The sequence below is a fragment of the Seriola aureovittata genome, chromosome 10 (genome assembly GCF_021018895.1).
Source record: "Seriola aureovittata isolate HTS-2021-v1 ecotype China chromosome 10, ASM2101889v1, whole genome shotgun sequence".
NCBI classification, from domain to species: domain Eukaryota; kingdom Metazoa; phylum Chordata; class Actinopteri; order Carangiformes; family Carangidae; genus Seriola; species Seriola aureovittata.
In genome coordinates, this window is record NC_079373.1 from 21,609,042 (window position 1) to 21,633,195 (window position 24,154).

Here is a 24,154-nt window from a genome sequence, read left to right on the forward strand (position 1 = left end):
TCTGGTTAATTTATAAATAAAAAAGCATTACATAAAGTATCCTTACTTTACTTTTAGTGCCTATTCTTTGAACAGTACTGTATTTCTTACGACAAAATACTATTCCATTCACATCTGATGCAGTGTTTGATAAATAAAGCATTAAGGTTTATTTAAATATGAATGAAATCTAATATTCATTATATACAGCCTGACAAGATGAGTTGAGATGGGTCCTCAAGGTGAAGCTGCTTGCCAGCATAACACTGTCATTAAAACTTAGCCACCAGTGAGATTGGTGTGTTAAATAAATAAATATAGGCCATGACATCGGCTGACGTGCCTCTGCAAGTCATGGTGATGATGTAAAACTGCATGCAGTAGTTCAGTGCTCTTATTAAATATGTTTGTCTTTAAGTGATTTTATCATTAAGACATGTGCAATGCACTTTTTACTGCATCACCACAACTACACATAAAAACCACCCCATTCAGGACACCAGTGTAAATGTCATCAACACGACCTCACTACACCGCAGATCAAAAGACATCTTGAGTGAAGCAATCATAGTGTGTGTGTGATATTGCTGTCCAGATAAATCCAATAATAGCCCATTTCTCTCTCGACTCCTTCAATATAACAATATCACCAACCTGTAGGGGATCCTTCAAGCACCTCTCCTGCATAACGTGTCTCTTTGAAGATGGGCCGGTTGTCATTTTGGTCGATGACAGTGATCAGTAGTAAGGTGGGTTCATCGATAAGATTTCCAGCGAAGTCTGTGGTTGATACTTCCAGCTGTGTGGATGAAAAGATAAAGGAGTTTATTTTCAACAATGAAGATGATGTTCAGGGGCTCTCTCGTCTTGGTCATCTTCATCAAACTGTAGGTGGCTGGTTAAGATACTGTGCTGTTGTGCATCCTGCTACAAAGACTTCCCACCAGTCCTCTAGTGAAAAGACAGTAGTAAAAACACAGCTACACATGGACTAGCTTGTCTTAAAGACAGATAAACACAGCTGCAATTATTCTATCTAAGAACTTTCCACCATCTTTGGTTTGTTTTTGTTTTTTTAAACAATTTCTTACTTCCTTTTAAAAGGGGCTATAAGTATGTTCTCTCTGCCGCCTGACATGGTAATGTGATTGTGATTATGGTCGCTTGCCAAGTGATTCAGCCATCATTGTATTTACAAGACAGGAGGTTAAAACATGCCTTCTGTGTACCTCTACTTCAGATTGGACGCCAGTGACTCATTATAGCAAGTAATATTTTACGAGAGGGGACAGGAAGTTATAATGCTAACTTTAGTAGAAGAAAAGAAGTTAACACTGGCATTTCTTTCCACTCCTGGGGACAGCTTTTGTCGAGTGAAGGAATGAAGTTTGATGCTAAACTCGCAATGTTTCAGCAGTCAATGCTAAAGTTGGCTATGGAGTGATAGCAAAAACTATATAGCACCTTTAAACCTGACTAAAACGGGTCTTTGCATATGTATGCGTCTTCAGATTCCTTTACAGGCACTGTACATATACAGATAATACAGACAGAGCCGGTTCATATTAATCATCCTGTCCTCCTCCTCCACCACGGAGGGATTCTCCATTTGCCCACATCACATATTTATACATTATGCTTCTCTGTACTCTGCAGTTCACCTAGGGGACCATACCAGTTTAGATATGCACAGTATCCATTCAGTAAACACGCAGCTATTAATCCAGAGAGGTCAACCCTGTTTAGTCAGCCCACCTCTTGCTTTAATTTGTGCCACCAACAAGATGGCAAATGAAACTTGGAGGTGCAACTCTCTATACTAATTTCTCTAACACAGTTTGAATGAACTCGTCTTTATTGACAACTTTTAACTGCCCTGGTTTCAGGTTGATAAGGGTAAATGTCATTTTGGTGGAAGTGACCAGCTGATTTATTTATTTATTTATTCTTTTAATTTTAAAGGACAGGGATGATTAATGGATATTTTCAGAGAGTGTCATCTTTTTGCAGTTTACATTAATTGCTTGGGTAATTAATTGATGTGATGCCGATACACATAATGGTTTGGGAATCATAACGGTGATAAAGAAAATGTGTTCGAGCGATTGGTAACCCAGTCTAAGTCATGCTAACTGCTATGTGAGACTGTAATAGAGCTAAATGCTTAATTTGCCATGCTAACATGCTCACAATGAGAGGATTTCTTTTGCACTTCTTTTCTTGTTGACAAGCTCGGCTTACTAAGGGAGAGTCGCTGATCAGATGTCAAAATTCAGCCTTCACAATGGATAAGAATGAATATTCAAGACATATTTTCTACCTGTATTCATAAATACCAGTATCATTCCAAACGGACCTAATACATTATTCAAAAGCTACATGCATCCTTACTGCAAGCACCATTTTCAAAATAATCAGTAATTGTCATGAATTGGGATTATTAATAGAAAAAATTAAACTATAGTTATAGAAAAAAGGTTGGATTAAGTTTGTTTATTAGGAAAGATTTTCTCAGCAGTGTTTTACTCTTTAGTGATGTCTTAAAAAGGATGTGGTCATAATTTTTAAATCTTACATGAAGTACATTTGGGTATGGATTAACAGAGGCTACAGACTGGAAAAGTTAACACACCAAAAGTATGTGCTAGTGCTAGTGACTGGACAAAGAGATTGTCACAGATTTAAGATACCTTTTGATATGATCTAAGCTTGTCTGCTACTAGAAATCCTATCTCCGGAAAAGGCTGTACCCTATGAAGTCAGTGATCTGTATCCTATAAAGATACCATAAGTAATGACATTACCTCCATTTCAATCTAATCTAGTAATTTGTGGCTAAAGACATCACCTAACTTCCTTTATTAGCACTGGAGCAAGGCTGTGAAATTCATCAGAGAAAGAGAGAAAGAGAGCAAGAGAGGTTCCTCCTTTATCTGTAGGATCACATTACCAGCCTTTCCTCTTCCTATCAGTAATGCATGACATCACACAACCTCTCTATCACACGGGTCATCCCACTCCTCTCCCTCTATCTCATTCCTCTGTCTTCCTCTTCCTTTGTCCTTCTATCTCTCCGTCATCATGGAGCCTGGAGCTTATAGTGTAATGGCAGTAATGGCACACATGCAGCTGAAGTATTTAGGTGTTAGGAGCCTAATGGTTTCATATATCATTTCGTCCTCCTTTTCTCTCTTCTCTATGCCTTGAAAATATACCATGAGAAGCTTTTCATGACAGGGACCATATACCCCTCTGTCTCCATCCCACAGAACTGCTGACTCTCAACTAATGGTGTTCTCAACCTAACATGTATTTTCATCCTGTCCACTGAACAGCTCACACACTAAAAAGCATAGTGTATGGCTGAAACAGGCATACAGGGATCTGCATAGAAGAAGAATTACTCCCCTACGCCAGCAAGCAAGTGTACGCATGGCTTTACTCACTCACTCACACACATACATACATACATACATACATACATACATACATACGCACGCACGCACGCACGCACGCACGCACGCACACACACGCACGCACACACACGCACACACACGCACACACACACAAAAACACACATTAATGCATGCACACAGTCTAGCTTTTTCTTCTCAGCATGTCTGAGCAGTAATGAGAACATTAGCAGTGAGGTGCCGAGCATCACATTATTTGAATGGAAGATCACCCCAACAACACAGCGATAACCTGTTTGGCAGAAAGAGGGAATACATAATCAAACACATATCAGCTTATATCAAAAGAAATGGTGTGATCTTTCAAATGTAGCCATGAACAGCTTTGATTTACTTGACTTTCTTTGAGCCATACAGAAGCTACGTGTTAACATGCAAACGTCTTAGCTGTGCTCCATTTCCATACTACATACAGTTTACAGTAGTACTGTATTCTGAGCAGTTTTTGTATTCAAACCAAAAATAGTGAAATTATTCATTATGAAGAGTTGTGAGTGTGGTAATGATGGAAGCTATTCTAACATAATATCATGCGCCTACTTGCAGCTTGCAGCAAGAAAAACTAAATTACACATGGTGGTGTAAGACTGCTTCAGGACGTTCTCAGGAATACAAGAAAATTGGTCTTTGTTAAGTATAGAGCTGCAAAATCACTTTTTTTAATCAGTTTACCAGATATTTAAAAAATAATAATCCTGACTCTATTTGAAAATCCCAAAACAGATACAGCAAAACTGAAACTGCACCTCTAAGTACTGCAACTTCAAGCAAGTGGTGATAAATGACCATCACAGATTTTTTTATACCTTGTCTCAAAACCGTAATCTTTTACAAAGAATGTTTTTTGTACCCTGTGGGCTTTATGTAAAATAGTGAGTCTGATTTGCAACAATGGGAATATTCATCAAATAGAATTTGGTAAAAGCAGCATAACTTTTCTCAGTCTACACTCATCTTGCCACTGCTACTACTGTAGCTGCTAGATTTCCTCTGACAGCTCTTATTGTAATTGTGTATAAAAAAAGCCTCACTGGTCCGCAGTGGTTGGATGCTTGTGTAAATCCTCACCTATGCACCCTTTCTCGACACTTAAATATCTTTGCACAATGAAAGATGTGACGTGATTTCGTCTTTCTTTGGCAGCCATATAAAGGGTGAAAGAAAGTGTTTGGTTTTCAGTATGTATTTTCAGTATCTGGGCACTGTCCATTGGGAATATTAGAAATAAGGTCTTCTGAGATCAAATCAGCCTCCAGCATATAGCATGTATAAGTTATACTGCACATACTCTACAAAACACCATCATCAGTCATTCCCACCTCCAGGGAACTGTCAACTCCTAAGAATGTAACAGTCAAAGATAAATAAGAGAGAACTCCCAGTTGAATATGAAAAAATATATAAAACATATTTCTTACTTGTTTGGATGTACACTATGCTTTAAATTTCATTAATTATCTGTTATTGACTCTTTCTGCATCAATGTGCAAAGAAAAATCACCCATTACCTTCCAAAAGAGCAACCAATCATGATGACACAGACAGCGTGGGCATGCACGTGTGTGTGTGTGTGTGTAGCTTAGTGAGGGAAGTTTAAGTCGGATGAAAAGGCACTGCATTCCTCACACGGCTCATCACTTGCCTGTTAGCAAAATGAGGAGGCTATTTTGTCTCTATCATGGATCATAGCGAAATATTTTCTCTAGTTGAAAATTAGCATGTACGGTTGCAAGAAGGGTCGATGATTTCATTTGGAGAGAAAATTACTTATTAAAGGCAGGGAGAATTGGAGAAGATGGGCCCTGCTCGTGCCAGATCAGTCACAGAGGAGTTGACAGACTCTGACCGTTACCTGTTTATCATCTGACCTGGCCGCAGCCTCAGAGTGTTGTCTGTGATGACAAGCCATATTGTTTGTTAAAATTAAAGTTCTCTGTGAATGCATCTCTCCAGCAGTTGCTTTCCCCTCATTTTCATTTTTTCTCTGAGACTGTGTCGGAGAAGCTTTAGCTCTGTTATTATCACACTGAGACCTTGACACATCTCCATGGGTGAGAGGTTTCCGTTTGTTTTGAGGCCAACCTTCTTTCCAAATAATGACAGTACTTATTCATTATCTAAGTGTTCCTCATATGATTATTTTCCATGAATGGACCATGGTTAATTTAATCCAAATGGATGCTACATAATGAATATCTTCTATTAATCTTGCTATTGCAACAAAAGGATTTCCTCATCCATGTAAAGCTTGTTATTGACAAGTACCATTTACTTGTGCAGCAGCAGACATCCAACATATCTCCTTTTTTAAAATACTGACACAACGTTGGTGTTAGAGGACTGTGACTCGGCCTCTGGAGCGTGGAAAGGCTTTTCAGAGCAATCGAACTCAGACAAGAGGAATCAGTGAAACATACAAACACTCCTCTCCATTTGGAAGAGACACATAAACACACTGACACACACAAATACAGACAGTGTGTGCAACTGTAACTTAACTGGTCAAGTACGAATAAGAGTAACTACACTTGATTCTGAAATCCCATGGCATGTCCTAACCTATCCTCTGTCTCCAAGGATGAGTTTTGAAAGGCCTTTGTGTCCATATTAGAAGCTAGGTTGATTACAGGGGTTGGATATAGGCAAGGGTGTGAGCTAAAGCCCCAGTCAATCGGGTGCTTGGCTTATTGTAGCAGAAGTGGAAGAAAAGGTAGCTGAGCTGGGGAGGCTTTATCATAGCCTTAAACACAGACAAGAATAGGAAGACTAAAAAGGGAAGTGGTGAAAAGGGGCCGAGTCATGCATATGGAAGCGTCTCCGTTGCCTTCCACTGCCATCGCCTCATTTCACATTCACACAGCATTCATCTCCTCCTGAGCCATTCAAGTAGTCCTCCCTTTCCTAGGGAGGTGAATTCAAAGGGGCTCTGCCTGCCTGCCGTTTTCTTAAGATCCCACTGAAACTGCTCTGTGGTAGCTCCAAGGTGAATAGTAGCCAGCACCTCCCAAACACTCCTGTGGCTCAGCCTTTATCAGCAGGCCGCGCTCCACCCTGCAGAACCCCGGTCCTGCTCTGACACAGTTCAGACAGTCCCCAGGAGGGAGAGCTTTCCCTCCCTTAAACTCTCCCTCTCCCTCCCTCCGCTCTCCCTTGGACGCTGCAAAGGGGGCATAATCTGATCACTGCGAAACTTGCTGATCTGCTTCACAGTGCAGCTCCAGCAAGATGAGTTTGATTGGTTAGATCAGAATAGCTAGAAACAGAGAAGCTGGAGGATGGGGCAGATACATCAAAGATGTGTATCTGAACAGTAAATCCTGACAGCCTAATGACTGTGGGGAGAATGGAAAGTTAGCAGCGCCACTGACCGTAAGAACTCAAACAGGGATCATAATATGCAATTGGAAATGGTATTGTGTTTCAAAAAAGTCTCTTAGAACAATATCTTTTCATTGTGTTGAGGTCAAAGACAAACCTCATCTTATTTTATCATGTTACATTATGTAGAAGCATTTCAGTCTTCTTTTCAATTTTAATAAACCTTATCCGACAGCAAGATGTGATAACAACAGAGGGATGTTATTCTCCCTCATTTTCCCAGAGGAATTTCACTTCACATTTCCTCTACTCCATTCAAAGCTTAGACCTTGAGGCATCAGCTTCTCTTAGAAAAGTCTACTGGGAGAAGAGGATGTTAATCCATCGGTCCTGTACACATATGCTGCATCTACCTTCAAAAACTGGAATAATTCTATACCAGTGAAATTAAGCCATGGGAGCAGGCCATCAAGAAGGAGGCACAGCTGCCAAGTGTGTTTCATGCTCTCACTATGGCGCTGAGAGACACAGGAGGACCAACTGGGAATGGGTGACAGTTTCTGCAGAGGAGCATATTTTTCTGCAGAGTGAAGCCGCAACTTTACGCCATCAAAGCCAAAACAGTTGAATCAAAAACTTCCCCTAAGCCTGAATTATTAGATTTAGGCTTTCCAGAGACATTTTAACCACACTAGTGGAGTGTCTCTGGGGTGGTAAAATCGGTTCACTGTTTCGGTCCAGAGTGAAATAACTGAAAAACAACTACTGGATGTATTGCCATAGTATCTTGGCAATCCCTCCAGGTATTTATTTCAGGCTAACAAGACCAGCCCATCATCTGAATGAATGGGGAGAAAACCATAACTTCAATTTCAATGGTCGAGAGGAAATAAAAACTGCATGTATAGAATCTGTCAAATGCCTTAAAAATGCCTTTTTACCACAGGTTATACTTCTACTATGTGCAAGGGTTTGGCTTAAAACGATTGGCTAGACATGTTTCCCTTTTGGTTGTTATAGAGCAGACAATTGGCTTATTGGGGGAGGGGTGAGATATATGTAATGCAACGTCTTTGTTGGCATAAGACAGTTTTCTATTCAGGATTCTTAAAGTGGTTTGTTTCTCTCTTGTAACGTCTCTGCTTGAGTCTTCTGTCACTGACAATTTGTTTGGCATGTCTGTAATATCTAGATTAAAGGTCACAATTAAATCCAAGTTAGAGGTATAATATAAATAGTAGCTCAGTAAGTAATTTGTTTTGATTTGGTTCACCCCATGCCGCAAATAATTGCAGTCATTTTAGTTTAATATATCTATATAAATCTATCATATAATATATTATGATCCCAGTAACATCCCAAGTACTCTACAGGCTGGAATAACACATATCCTCACTCAAAAACTTTACATTAATGCAGATTTTAATCAATAATTAATTCTTAGCATAACTTTTCATGAAATCCACAGTTTGTTTGAGTCACCAGCCTTAAATCTTTAAATGGAAATGTGTATGCCTTAGTCATCTAATATAAAGTTATAAAGCTGGTCTTAGTTAGTTTTATAACCCTTATCATTAGTCATTAGCAGCATGAACATATTAGAAATAGTAAATTATAAAAAAAAAAAGATGTTACTGTGCTCTTCAGGAAACACAACTGCTCTTGGAATATTAGATTGTATTACGTGTGGATCTCTTTTTTTGTCTCTTATCCCAGAGTCATTGATCTGAAATGTTCCTCATTACATCAAAAGAAAAGAGGCCCTTGGAATGTCAAAGAAGATATAAATAGATGGTCTTTGGAGGGAGAGAGATTGAACTAAAGTGGAAGGTGAAAAAGAGTGGGGGAGTTAAAAGTATAGAGAAGATAGAAAATGATAAGAAAGATCTTTCATTCAGCTGGCTGTCTGGCAAGATAAAAAATAATCCTACTTCTGAAAGGTGTTGAAAGAGTCACAAAGGCTCTCCCTGGTGTATCACGGTACAAAATAGCCCCCCTCCTTTCCGAAGGTTTAATTCAATCTCCTTTTGTCTGGCACTGAAGGTACTGTTTGGAGGGCTGGTGGAAAACCAGGCTCATCTGTCTGCTACAATTTTCGCCACTTCTTATAATGTTTCATATTTGTCCATACAAGAGGGCAATATATGATGCAGTCAGGACTGAACTATACCACCAGTATGACAGCTCTATGCAAAGACTGTGTTCGTATTTCATATTTAACCTTCTATAGGAAGGTGAAGAAAAATATGTCACAGCTTAACATGTTGTACAGTGTGCTCATTTTGCATTATTTACAGCATACTTTACTAAACTACTGTATCTACTGTATGTCACAGTGCACATTACGTGGTTGGCAAAATTTGTGATGTGCTTTGTGTGCACCTTAAGATGATTTTAAATTTAAAGGACTAGTATTAATCAGTGCAACAATGACCAAATTTAAAATTTGTAAGGTTTTTAACAATTTGAGATGTCTTGAGCCTGGTTCAGGGCTGGTCCAGGCAAAGTGTAATGGAAGAATATTTTCTAGAATAAACCTGATCAATTTCTGATCCTTTCTCTACTGTTCTTTCTCTTCAGCTTGCTAGTGTTGCAAAGCTGGTTTCCATTATGACAGCTGGGCTCTACCGTTCGAGCATTTCACACATTTGAGCAGTAAATTACAGTGTCTGAATGTAAAATATGATTTGGCTGCACCAATGAGACTTACAAATACATGGAGAACCAACAACGATGAACAGTTACTAAATCTTTTAACTCTTTTCTCTTATTAGCAAACAGAACTGTACAAAACATTCCAACAAGTCCTCCAAGTTAAACGAGGCACAGGCGTTTTCTGATCTGATGCCTCTATCAGCAGAACGATATCATGAGTCACTTTTGAAAAAAATTCATCTGTTTTATGATGTCATAATGCTATGGTTAAGGCTTGGTTGGCTTAGTCACAACAACAACGCTGGTAAGGTTCAGAAAAAGATCATGGTTTGGGTTAAGTTCCTTTACTCTGATCACCATTACTAGAGCTGCAAGGGGGCTTTGTCACTTGAACGTAAACATGTGGAATTTTTGGGGCAGTTGCTTAAACAACTTGTGCTGTTGATCTTCTGGGGAGAACAGTCTCAAACACTCAGGTAGCAGCTTCTCATTTGTAGCCAGCGGTCAAGTCGTTTTTGCCGGTTAAAATGACAAAATTCGGGGCGTCGCGTAGCGCAGTGGGCTACGCAGGCGCCCCATATATAGAGGCTACAGTCCTCGCTGCAGCTGGTCCTCGGTTCGACTCCCGCATCGGACGGCCCTTTCCTGCGTGTCATTCCACCTCTCTCTGCCTCCCCATTTCCTGTCTCTCTACTGTCCTGTCTATTAAAGGCAAAAAAGCCCAAAAAATAACTTAAAAAAAAAAAAAAGAAAAAGACAAAATTCACTGGCAGCAAGTCTTATCAGCTGTCGCTTCTGAACAATGATTCATGGTGATGGTGGGCCAAAATAGAAATTTCTGCAGAATTCTGTGGCATACTGGATTATAAAATTTGGATATTTAGACAGTTTGAGGAACAATTCTGATGAAACTTTGAATACAACTTACTTGAACTTGACTTTCAGCTGACTTAGGAGCGAGTAAATAATAAATGTGTTTTCATTTTTAGATGGCCTATCATTCTCAGACATGACTTTGTCTCTTACAGTATTTACTTTTGTGCCTCCCTCAGGAAAAATTGTAACAATCTAGTGAGCCATTACAGTCCATTTCTCGTCTTTTGTGGTCAATGTCAGCCATTTTGGTGGATAACATTGGGGGTGTTTCTGTTTCCAGTCTCTTCAGTTGAAAGTGGAGCTGCCTTGTTACAAAAGCAGAGTGCATTAGGGGTTGTGCCATGTGCCTCAGCAGGCGGCGGACAAGCTGAATTAGCAGCGGTAATGCCTTAGGCTGAGCAACAGGGCACTTACTGTTTAATCAGGTTATCTGGGAGTAGGGCCACAGCAGTATGTCTGCAAGGGTTTAAGGGGGTTTCTAGAAGGACAGCAGGAGAGTGACACAACCCTCAGAGTTCAATGATCCTAACCTGAAGGAAAGCTTTAGAAAAGGAAAAATGTTTAAAACTTTTAGGAAAATCTCTTTGAACTGCACTGCAAAAAGAGCGTCAAAGAAAGTTTCCTCTTGTCATTCGTTTTATTTAAGTTTGCTTACATCTGAAGATGTATTTCAAAAACCAATGAAATAAGTAGCTGTCTGATAAACCATATGACAAATGCGAAAGGACATACTGTTTTCTGTGTCTGTGTCAACGGAATAGAGTGTTGCAAACATAGTTAAGTAGACAATTATGCATGTGAAATAACAAATTATAGACCACAGGCATTATCAGTGGAGTGCAATGGTGTGTGACCCTGTGGCATTAAAGTATTGTGGGTATATTTCTTAAAGGTAACAGCTATTATGGTGGCTTGAGGATATTTTTGCTAAGGTGGTCGGTGGTGGTGGTGTTGCCGGTGTGTGTACGTGTGTAAGTGTGTGTCCTTTATCTCTTGCCCACATACAGGGACTAAGTGCACATCAGGCCTGTTTTCCTGTGTGCAGGGCAGCGTATCCTGCTCTCCAAAGCCCAGGAAATTACAGTCCAGCCAAGCAGAAAACAGGAGTGGGATTTGGACAACAGGCTTCACCTGTCTCAGGCCTCAGGCTCATAAAGTTACACCTACCGTAAATGACATAGCATTAGATTGCTATATGAAACAATGGCGTATGCCTGTTACAGTGTGTAGGCGTGTATATGTGCACATTATAGGTCAGAATGTGCAATATCTACTGTTTATTTTAATTAATTTAAAATTATCTATTTGATTTCTTTCATTCTTATTCTTTTGTTATTCTTCTGATTATATCCCTTTATTTAATATCTCATCTGCTCCCTCACTTCCTTTTGGTCCTCTCTTCTTTCTGCTCCTGTCCTCTTGACAGTCTTTTCTCTTTCTTGTGGGGGCACACTGCCCCTCAAATTATTTATTACATCTGGCAGTTGTGTTAGCAAATACAAAAACTGTGTGTTAATTTAATTAGTATGGCCCGCACTCCGAGCAATAAATTCTGCGTGCCGAGCCCTTCAGAGACATGTAGACAGTGTATACAGCTATACATCTTTCCTATGTTGTGGCTACAGATAATAGTTTCTGATTGGCTGTCAAGCATCTGTTGAAATTGCGTAAACCCTCCAACATGCATAATATAAATTAAATCTTAAATCAAGTTTCAGTTGAAGACTATTTTATCTCATGTTCACACTTTCTTGCTCATCCATTCACACACTGCCTCTTTCTTGCTCTCTCTCTCTTAATCTTTTTATCTTGCTCTTTTTATAGTCAAGTAGTTTACTACATAAATGGATTTTAAGCACCAATCAACAATCAACGAAAAATACTCTTTCCTAACAGAGACGATGTCAGATAATGTATAATCATTCAGACGCAGTTAAGCACTGTGGGCTATATAATATATACAAAGTATCCACAAAGATGAGCAAGAGTATGCAGGGACATATACTGTACATAGAGATATCTAGACAGAGATGCAGAATACACACAAACACATATACCAAAACAAATACACAAAGTACTGTATGCAACCACCAGAAGGGTCAAATGTTTGGGCTTTCACCTAGTCACAGTCCTTCTACCTCAGCAACATGACAGATTAATGAGAAATCCTCTCTCTCTGACACCACAGCTGATGAAAACAGCCACAGTGGAGTAGGTTTAAGGGAAAGGACAGATAGAAACGGGAGCAGTGACTGTAAAATTTGATTAAACAACAAAACCGTGTAGGCATCCATGAGATCTGTGCCTTGTGCTGCAAGGTATAAGGATCAAATACTGCAAACTCACCAAATTAGCAAATTGTGGGAATTATGTGTTCTGTATGTCTGCAAAAATGAAAAGCCTAAAGCAATTTAATGCTTACACGGTTAGGAATTTTAATACAGTATCAGAGGGAACCTGCCCTGAAATTCTTTAACTTGCATCTTTGTATTGTATGTGTACTGTGTGTAAAAAGGGGATTAGTATATAGCTGCTATCGTTTTCATAAGAAATGTATACAGACCTTTCAGGGAATTTAGGGGCTGAGGAGAATACCAGCAAACTGTCAGCATGTTCCTTAACCCCCCTGCCCCAAAACTATACACTCATGTATAGCAACAGTGAAGCTCATTAATGATGAAACAATCGGCTTTCTAATGCACATAAATGACTGACAGTTTTCTTACCATGCACCATAATGTGCAAGGGCCACATCACAATGTGTCTGCTGTGCTTGAGCTGTGAGTCTTTCTGGTCAAATATTATTCATGCAAATGTTATTCATGTATGTTTGAACAATCTAGTATGTATATGTAATGATGACTACATTGACCAGAATGCTGTTAGCAACTGGCACTTGTATTTCTATTGGTGAACTGACTACCAATATATAATCCATTAGATGCTTTATACAAACTAAAAACAAAAAAAAACTGTCACTATAAAAAGTGTCAGAAGCCACAGTCAGAGTAATTTCCATAGGAGAGATCTGTCACAGGATGCCACAGTTTGATATCTACTCTGTCAAAAATAGGTAAATGTAGGTAAAAATGTTTTGCTTTATTTATACAGTTTGACAACCTAACAAAGCTGTTTTGACGGGGCACCTTTTCACACTTTCTGAAAGCTGATATATTAAAAAAAATCTAAATTTCAAAACAGCTGTCAATTCACAGCTTGGCCTTTCTGGAGTTGAGATAGGTCCATATGTGTTTTTTAGTAAGCCCTTGCTTTGTCACTGTGTTCTGCAGCTTGACAGACAGAATATAGGGAACAGAGTATGGTGCCTTTTAGATCTGCTGTCAAAGGACATCACAAGGGAGGGTGCCACTTTCTACTGCAAGGCACAAGCTGAGGTGCACATCCCAAAGAAGCCTAACCAAAAAACTATCTAAATATTAGGATGTCTTTCATTTTCATTATTTCTAAGAAATTTAAATGTGTGTCTTATAACAGGCTAAACCACAGAATCAAAGATAGTAATTCTGTTAAATTGGCCTGTGACCACAGACCCCGGTTTCCGGAGCTATGGCTGACTTTTCAGACAGATAATAGCTTCCTGTATGTGGAAGTCACAAATAAAACCCAACCTGAAAATATTGTCCACCGCACTATTTGTAGCTGTATACTTTTTTGTCTACCTCAAATTTCAGCATTTCCAATGTAAGCACGTACAAAGGACTAACCACACTTTTTGTTGTGATGACCTGCATTACTGAGGGTCATCTTGTTACCTGTGTAAACAAGACTGTTATTTATCACTTCACCTTCTATCCTTCCTCTGTTCTAAGCCAATTAGAGTCCTTCCCTGCCATTCTCAACCCGACCTAAGCTTGTCATAACCGCAGTGATAAGCCCTGCACCCCTCTCCCTTCCTCTCCATTTTCCATCTCATTAACATTCATTTTCACCCTAATTGAGCTTAATAAGAAAATAATGTTTGACATTAAATCCTTGTGAACATGTGGCCCAGCTGATCACTGTGTCTGTTTGTTCTTCCACAGCAAATGTTTATTTTGTCAGGGGTTTGTTTGTTTGCTTGCCTTGCTGGGATCTGTGGTTCTTGTAATAGCCTACTTACAATTCCCAGTTTCCATCTGTTTTGAGTTGACCCCTTGCTGTTGTTATGCTGAAGACTGTACTTTTCTTAACTCTTCTACCTAAGTTTTGTTTACATTGTGCTTTTACTTGCAACAGTGTCTGAGTCCATATATTTCAAGCTGAGCCTCCAAAACTCTGACCACTGCACTTAGATACCAAGCCAGTCAACTTTATTGATTTAATTTCTTCAAAGCCGGGGGTGATATTATTTTGATATACAATGACCTTGTGGGGAGGGTGGAGCATTTCTTTGCCAATAGCAATCAATCATCATCATACCATAAAATAAGGAGGAGAAGCAAAGAAGGGAGTGGAGGTAAGTGGGAAGTCCGTTCAATACAACCTCAGTTGTATGTACAACAGAACACTGATGCGTTGGTGTATACTGACAAAGACACTTAAGGAGTCCACACATTTAGGTGGTTAGACAAGGCATAGAGTCTTAAGCAGAGGACCACCAGAGGGTCTGTATTGACTAACAGCCGACAGCTCAGACATGAGATTGACATATAACCCTGAACGTGAGGAGCCACACTGAGGAGAGAACGATAGAATCTGTATCCAATGAGCCTGTGTATATTCTCATTTGTCCAGGTCATAGTATCCTAAAGGAGTTTTTTTAATCGAAAACAACTGGACTAGGTTATTTGTCTGGGAAGACGTTTCACCTCTCACCCAAGAGGCTTCATCAGTTCGTGTACGCATCTGACCAGGCTAGGACTGGTCCTACTTTCTGGTGTGGAGACCCAGGTATTTAACCTCTTGTGGGCGTTCACAATCTGTATCCAAAGCAACATCCACTTTATGTCCAAAACAACTGCCACCAGGGGGAACAGAATGAGGTTCAATCATTTCTCTTTATGGATAAATCTATAAACACAAGATTGGCATATTGCCTGATAGAGCTATGATGCTGAACTTGCTATGAAACAGTCATGTATTCAGAAATCCTCCTTTTAATTCTGTAATTGGTCTCTACTAACTACTGAGGAAAATATCTGGCTCTTTATCTGCTAAATGCCCCACTATTTTCACAAGCTAGATGCTAACCAAAACAGCAGTTCTAACTTGGAATACAAACCAATGACTTCAAACACGCTAGAACGTTTAATAGAGACCCCCATTACATACAAGTTGTCCTCGAAAGTATTGTTACTATAAAAATATTGATAACAGATTAAATACATCTAACATTATAAAAAAAAGCTTTGTCCTATAATCGTGATATAACCTGAGCTTCAGATTCACTTTGCCTATAAAATGTCTTTAGAGTGAATATTTCATATTTCATCCCCACACAAGCCATTAGCTGCAGTGGGAAAAGAGACACCCATAATGAATGTGACTGGGATTGCCTGCCAGGACCACTAGGCACTAAAAAAGTGATATAGTCTTCATTCTGCACACAGTGTCGGACTATTGATAAATAGGTGAAAGTGCATTTGATAGGAGCCCCTCGTTCTAAGCTCTGACTGGGACACAGCTTTACTATCTCTTGTGATAAGAAGAGAAAGAGCAAGATATCGCGCAGGCCTGGTTGGGAAAAGGATGAGGAGGGCAGAATGGAAAGTGCTGCATGAATGTGCCTTTGTGTACAATGTGTGTGTGTGTGTGTGTGTGTGTGTGTGTGTGTGTGGGGTTGTGTGTGTGTGTGTGTGTGTGTGTGTGTGTGTGTGTGTGTGTGTGTGTGTGTGTGTGTGTGTGTGTGTGTGTGTGTGTGCACACGCGTGCAGGTGCATTCACATGTACAGTATGTGTACAGAGATACATACCAGCTTGCCTTCAGGTGTTACTACTATCAGATTAAAAATAATGATGATCATTAGTGATGGCTGGGACACGATAAATGGCATAATTGATTCCAGGCCAATGTGACAATTGGTTTCATTCGCTGTGGTTGAATTATTTAGCCATTGACTAAAGCCTTCAATAAATTCTCTGAACTTATATGATATATGAGGAGCAGTCTTGCCTTATTTTCAATCTAGCATCTACAGACACACATAATCAAGTCAAATGCATTATGTGTGGTTAAAGCTGAAATCAATAACACATTTTAGTTAACTTAATGTTATTTTAAGTCAACAGCATGGTGGAGTGGGTTTGATGCTGAGACAAGTTGAATGTATTGAGTTTCTTTGCTCTGATTAAGGCATCACATGACAAGTCACATGTTTTCCATCATTGTGTTGAAATCAACAGCAAAATACATGTACTGGAATGCCATTTTTGAAAAAGTTAAATCAAATAAACAGCAAACTCCAACATTATCTTCCCTGTGTAAAAAGTAGTATCTATCTGAGGCAACAAAGGACGCAAAAGGCAGAAAGACAAATCAGTCAAAGATGAGGGTTAATATTGGTTCGGAAGCCTCTGCATTGTGGAAACAACAAAGTGAGGGAAGATAAGGGATTCAAAGCTGAATCAGCAACGTTTGGACAGGTAATGTACTCAGTAATAATGAAATCTGGAGCTGCTCTAATAAATCACCCTTATCTTGCAATAGAATTGCTAGCCATGTGAGTGGATATAAATTCTGGATTGGATAATTGTGTTTGGATAATATTGGCTTGTAATGTTATGCAATGTGTCTTTCAGGTCACGAGCACAGTAATCATGATAAGGCAGCAACAATCTAAAATCTTAAAATTACTGTAAATGAAATACTAGAATATACCCTGATATTAAGTTTCACATTTCAGTCTGTGTGCAGGTCCTTCCTTTTTTTTTTTTTTTCAATCTACAGATTATTTTTGCAACCTTTTTCCTCATTTTTCTTTTTCTCGACACATTTGATTCTGCTCATTCATTGTGTCTTTAAATATCTCTGTGCCGAACTAAACTTTTCCATTCTGAACACAGTAAAATCTTTGTGGAGAGGGTCCCCAGACCCTCATTCTCTGCTCTTCTCTCGTCTTTGCTGTCCTCTTTTCCCCATTCTCTCTTCTTCCCTGGAGTTCTACGTGCCAACTTTTGTTATAGCCACCAAGGACCCAAAAACTTTATTTCACTGAGCTGTCACAACACTTTGAGGATATAAGAAAAAACTATTAGATAAGTATGGTTGCTTTGAAAGTGTGTGTGCTTGTGTAGCCATCGCTATGTGTGTGTCTATAATCTTTGTTTTGTAAATTATAGTAGCAATGCTGACAGAGTGGGAAAAGTATCTGCCTAAAGTCTCAAATTAATACAGTGCAAGTACTTGAAAGAGGCACACAATTTACAGATTAGGTGAAATAACTTAATTCAGGAAGCTCTCTCTTAAGAATATGAAGAGGGTTATTTCTTTCTGTGCATTCCTCTTGAACCTCAAACCAACAAAGAGATGGTTATGGACCACACGGTTAGAAGCTCAAGCGACGCTTCACCTCTGCCCTATGTCGTGTTGGCATTGAAGGAGTTGAGACCGGCTTGATGGGGAGGAATCCTCTGTGATTTGGGCTGATGCTAAAAATCTAGAACATATATGTACAAGCACCGTAAAATGGATGAATTCTCAACAAGCCCGGTTGGCTTTCTTCTTTTATGCGCTTTCGTTTCACGCTCTCCTATCGCCAGATTCCAAGAATCACACTTATCACCCTAACTTTCCAGTTTCAGGAGGGGACCCCTGCAGAAACAGAGGAGATCCTTCCCCCTTTTTCTGTGGTTGGAGCTCTAATCTGGGACATTATGGGTAAGGTCAAAGAGTCTCAGTGATTTTCCAGCGCCCAGTAACTATCCAGATGACCTCCTCTTTGTCCCAGATAATCTCTGCTCCAGGTCCTGCAGTGGCCCTCCTCCATTTGCAGTACTGGTGGTCCTCCATGGAGGATGACACACAGGAGTTTGTGGCTGCTTGTTCCATCTTCTAGCACAAGTCTTCCCACCAAAGCCCTGCAGGTCTCGTCTAAACACTTTCATCATGTCCTGCCCAAGCAGCAACCTCCAGGACTGAAAAATTTAGCCAACACAGAAGTGGCAAAAACTGCAGTTCCTTGAATGACCACTTGAGGCTGGCTCCAAAAGCGAGTCAATGCCCATTGACTCGCCCACTGTCGCTCACTGACTTCAGTTGCTGAGTAGCATCACATGTGTCATAAGACTAGAAAAGCTGTGTTGGTTAAAATAGAAACACTACATCAAAGTAGTATTTATAGGTTGCAGTTCCGGGTCCGGATAGGATTGCATCTGGATCCAGATCCAGGTAGTGAGCTCTGTGCTATGTCAACAGAGGGTATGACAGTATGAAATACTAATTATTCTATTACTGGATTTCTTCTTTCCATATTTACAGTAACATATTGTATATTCATAGAGGAGGACTGCAGGTGATGTCTTGCTATATCTGTTTTTCTATGGTTTCTATTCATGTCGGATACAGGGATGCTCAGTTAGTGGGTGTCAAAAAGTGCTTGTAAATAACTTTAAGATAAAAGAAATTTGGGGAATATGTCTTTGTGTGTTTGCTTCTCTCTGCCTTCCATTCTGTTCCTCTCCTGCCTGCTTTCCTCTCACATCTGTTGGTATTTACAGAGTGAATTATTTCTGAGTTTTTACAAAAGCCAGTTAGCTTATCAACAGCTTGCACCCAGCTGAACACCCTCACTCACGTCTGGTTTCAGAAAACAGGATAAGATCAAGTGACTGACTTAAAAAGTAGATTTTCTCTGCCCCTCTCTTCCTTTGTGTTCTAAGGGAAAATGCTTCCGTCAGGCAGACAACCCCGAGGGCACCAAACCCAGCCGGCACCTCAAAACGGCTCTAATGTTGTGTTATCATAGAGGAAACCACCAACTTCTAACTGATAGCAGCACCTTGACGAAATACTAAGTCCATCCTTTCCCAAACAACACTGCCAATTTCCATAAAATCAAAGTGCTCTTTCACAAACCTACCCTGATCTATTACGTTTTTTTTGTTTTCCATTTGCCAGTATGCTTAGCTTAAAAGATACTGGTGAAAGTCAATTTTTACATAAACACCAAAACTGACATAGAGACCAATAAACGTGTCGAATAATCAGAGTGAGGAAGAGAGAGAAAGAGTCCCAGGTGGACAGAAAGGAGAGGAAAACACAGACACAAACACAGTAAACGCCAGATCTATCAAAGGCGAGCACATAGGCACACATGCACGTACGTGCGCGCGCGCGCGCACACACACACACACACACACACACATACACACAGACAGACAGACACACACACACACACACACACACACATAAACACACACACACACACCTTGTAGGAGTCAATGGCCTCCCGGTCCAGTGAGCGGCTGACTGACACTTCTCCTGTGTCTGTGTCAATGATGAAGAGACCTTTGGGATCCTGGTCAGCACCGGGGCCTGTCAGTCGGAAGATGTGGTTCCCCGACTTCTCTGTTGAAATCACCTGCACACACAAACAAACAAACAAACAAACAAACAAACAAACAAACAAACAAACAAACAAACACACACACACACACACACACACACACACACACACACACACACACACACACACACACAGAAAAATTGTAAGCTTTTCCCATTTCATTCTGAGTCAGTCTATTTCCTGAAGCAAAGAATTACTTTCTCTGTTTTTTTCCAAATTCAAATCCTGTTCTTTAATGCCGAGTGTACTGAAAAACACTTTTTATTAGAATTTGTTGATATTCATTTGAGCAAAAGAAGCTTACTGCATCTTGAATGGTGCTGCAAAACCCTGATAGCTAACAATTAAAAATTTATATCAGAAACGACTTTGATTTGATTTCATCAGTTTGCAAATTCAACTCATGTAAAATATGAAAGTTAGCATCATCTCCCTGAGCACTGGAGGCCTGCTGTGACCACTTGCTAATGCATGGTAGGATTACATTTAGATAAGGAAAGTGGAGCAGTTAAATAAATATAAAAATATTTTCCTCAATAATTAAGTGTGAATGTTATATACATTATGTTTTTTGTCATTGGGCTATGTGAGGAAGCTTTAGAGCCAGTCCCTCTGAAATGGCCTCATGCAATAGATATGCTCTTGATGAGTTCTGACAAGTTAGTTCGCTGACAATCCTGTTCTCTCACACAGGAGTGATCTGACCCAGTGACTTTTTGGTTACTGTACTCACATGAGACTGACGTAGCCAGCAGCATCCACAGGTACACCAGCAACAGGAACGGGCAGGATAACGAAACAAAGACACAGAAAACAAAGCATGTTAGATTCACAGAGCAAAGCAAAAACAGCATTAAGAGCCAAAACCTTGTGGATCTTTGCAGATCTTGACTTCAGGACAAATGTTAGAGGGAGACACACAATAAAATAGTCAAAGAAGAGAAAATGTATGTGTAGAAAATCTTTACAGAATTTTGAAAAAATGCACACAAAGATATTTTTCTGCTTTTGGACAGAGCCCAGCTAGCCGTTTTCCTTTTCTTTCCATGCTTTATGCTAAACTAAGCTAAATGACTGCTGGCTCCATCTATATATTTGCTGTAAATGAGAGTAATATTAGTCATCTCATCTAACTCTGGGCAAAAAACACAAATTAGGTAATCTCAATCACAACCTTGTGATCAGGATTATCACTGACATATGAAAGTGTTTTGAGAATGACGACAGCATCATGCACAGTGCAGTCAGTAGTGCACTGAGCATGTGCACAGAAGTGCTGGATTTCAACTTTAAAGAGTTTTTTTGTTCTTGCACTGTTCATCACCTGGTTGTGAACCCTCCTAAATCAAAGATGAACGTCGGCATTTTAACCTCATAATGATGTCTTCATTTCACATCCCACGTGCTGGCGTGCAGAGCCACACCACAACACTGTGTCACTGTGTAAATAAACTACCAGTTTATACTGCAACCATATAAGCACACACAGTGTTGTCACTTCTTTAGACCTTCTGGGCCTTCTGTCGGTGTATGTGAAGGATCTAAATGGTCCCCCTGCACTGGGCTTCATGATCAGAGGGATGCGATGAGGTCACCTGTAATGAGAGCGCGCTTCAATGGGACGGCAGCTAAATGAAGGCCTTTCTAGTCCCCACTTGAAAGAGCATGGGAGATGATACTGCAGTGTTACAAGCCTATGCCAGATGAAGCTCAAGCCCTTACAGCCTCTCCAAAGCTCTTTGCTATTTATCTCGAAGTCCCACTTCATCTTTTCCCTCTAGTTCCTCTCACTCTTGGACGCCTTGGTCCCCCGCTTCTTACTCTCTCTAATATGCCCTTCCTCATTCTCCAATTCAGCATCCATATCTTATGCTTCATTCATTATTTTCCACTCCTCTGTACTGTATCCTATAACACTTACTCACTCTGCTCATTTTGTTTATCATGCCATATGATAAGAGTGAGAAATGTAAAAATCCTAAGGAAAGTCTGTCACAGTGTGTTTTTTCTTATTTTGAGGACATAAAGACTGATACAGAAAACCCACCTATGGACACACTCTCTCTCACACACACACACACACACACACACACACACACACACACACACACACACACACACACACACACACACACACACACACACACACACACACACACACACACACACACACACACACACACACACACACACAGGTGCAATTGCTGTCATTCAGGACAGAGATATTTCTGAGCAGTAATCACAGTGGCAGCCAGCGCCTGCTGAGAGTGACAAACTGGGTCAGATGAAGAAAACTGAAAAAAGAATGAGGTGCAACATTAGTTGGATTCACAGATGGCTCAGCGTCAAACTTGGATAGATGCGGGGGGAGAGGAGGAAAAAACAAGAACAGACGTACAGGTAAGACAGGGAGGGCGGGTGTGAGGATGCAGAATGAGAGAGTGAGAGACGAGGAAGTAGAGAATGTGAGAGAGGGAGAGACAGTTGATAGAGACAGTGACTTCAGCTGAAGAGTAACTGAAGTGTCAGGAGAAGTTTAGTGTGATTAGGAGATGTCTCTGTGGGATACAAGTGTGATAATATGCACCTTGCATACACATACACTCCAACTTGCACACACATGCTGGCACAGAAACGTACACCCAGTGGCTTTGTCTCCACTGAGTCTGTCTCCCTCTGTGTGCGTGGGAGGACTGATGGGAGAATCTCACCTCTTTCTATCAGCTCTCATTACCAGCCAAGCAGACATGAAAGACTGCCGGGCTCATGATACTGCGGGAAGATGACAGGAGGTGTGGCGCAGCTCCACAACACCAAACACCTCCGAGCACATCGAGAGAATGAACACCAAAACAACTGATCTGCACCGGTTTGTGTATGTTTATGTGTGTTGGTTTGTGTGTATTAAACCCTTGATATCACCTCCTGTTGTCTGTGTTCCTGTCAGGTGTCAGGAGGGCAACAAATAAAAACCTGTGGAAATGTACAAATGTGTACACACACAGACATCTCAGAAAACTTGTTGTGTAACTTGTAAAAAAAAAATTCACTGAAGTGTTTTTTTTTTTTTTTTGCATTTCAAAATCAGGACAAAAATCTGCTGTGCAAAGCAAAGTGTACCAAAGAAAGTATAAAGCTGGTCCAAAAAAAACATCATCACGCTGAATTATTATCATGCAAATATTGTATCATCACACATTTTTTGAGGGGGAGTGGGGGAGGATTTCAACTCCAGTCATTGTGTGTGTGTGTGTGTGTGTGTGTGTGTGTGTGTGTGTGTGTGTGTGTGTGTGTGTGTGTGTGTGTGTGTGCGTGTGTGACAGCGAGTGAGAGAGAGGGGGAGAGTGAGTATGCAACAGCATCTCTAAGTGGTGCTTCTGTTATCCCTATCAAGGTCATACAGCCAGCTGCGAATGACAATCACAGCCAGGCCGTTAGTGTGTGTGTGTGAGTGTGAGAGAGAGAGAGAGGAGAGAACTTTTTTTTCTTTCTGCTTTTTTTTGAGGGGGTAATGATGGTCTGATTGTGCCTTTGAAGGTGAGTGAGACCCTCAGTGGTCAGGAATGTGTCTAGTGTGTATACGTGTGTGTGTGTGTGTGTGTGTGTGTGTGTGTGTGTGTGTGTGTGTGTGTGTGAGCATGCTAGGCTTGGACCTGTACTTGGCCTGACTGTCTTGCCGCTCCAGCCTGCTAATGAAGGGAATGAGGCAAAAGAACGGTCTGGTGAAGACTTGGACAGCGAGGATCCAACCGAGTCCTCAACACAGGACGATGAGAAAACAATGGTGCTAATTAACTGGCTTTGATTGGTTAGCCAGGCCTCCGCTAATCATTACCTCATTACCAGCATCTCTTGGGCACTTCACACCCGGCAAAGCTGTTTTTTATCGCTTCTCCTCGTTTTTTAAAGTTCTCTCATCAAAATGGATTTCACATCTGTTCGATGCATCTGGGGTCCAGACCTGAATTACAATGTACGTCAGAGGGTTTTAACTCACCACCGGCAAACATCCGCCACAAACGGGCATGATTAACATGCTGAAAGACAGACTGGGAGAAAAAGGCAGGAACTTCCTTTTCTTCCTCAGACAATTAAGACAATCAATTAGACTAAATGACGAGGCCCGCAGGCTGCCTGCTTTCTAATCTTGGAACATCTCACAACACAACTTGCTCACTTCCAGCTTGGAAGTTTAGATAGAGCCTTTGTATTGAATGGCTGCTTTTTGTGAGAGGAGGAGAAACAAAGAGGCCTAGATAGATAAGGAAGGGGAAAGATTCATGAATAAAGGAAGAAGAAGAAGCCTGTAACAGTTAACAGACACCAGGTAGAGGGCAACAAGACAGAGGA

General features: G+C 40.4%; 1 protein-coding gene across 1 annotated transcript in view; it reads right to left on the reverse strand.

The window, feature by feature from the left end:
• The window catches only part of cdh13 (cadherin 13, H-cadherin (heart)), a 303,246-nt gene that overhangs the window by 146,791 nt on the left and 132,301 nt on the right, over positions 1–24,154 (reverse strand). Inside the window, exons 5-6 of the mRNA XM_056387676.1 lie at positions 19,667–19,819; positions 634–778 (exon numbers count right to left, since the gene is read on the reverse strand). Coding sequence (XP_056243651.1) covers positions 634–778; positions 19,667–19,819 — 298 coding nt within the window. The remainder of the gene's footprint in view (positions 1–633; positions 779–19,666; positions 19,820–24,154) is intronic.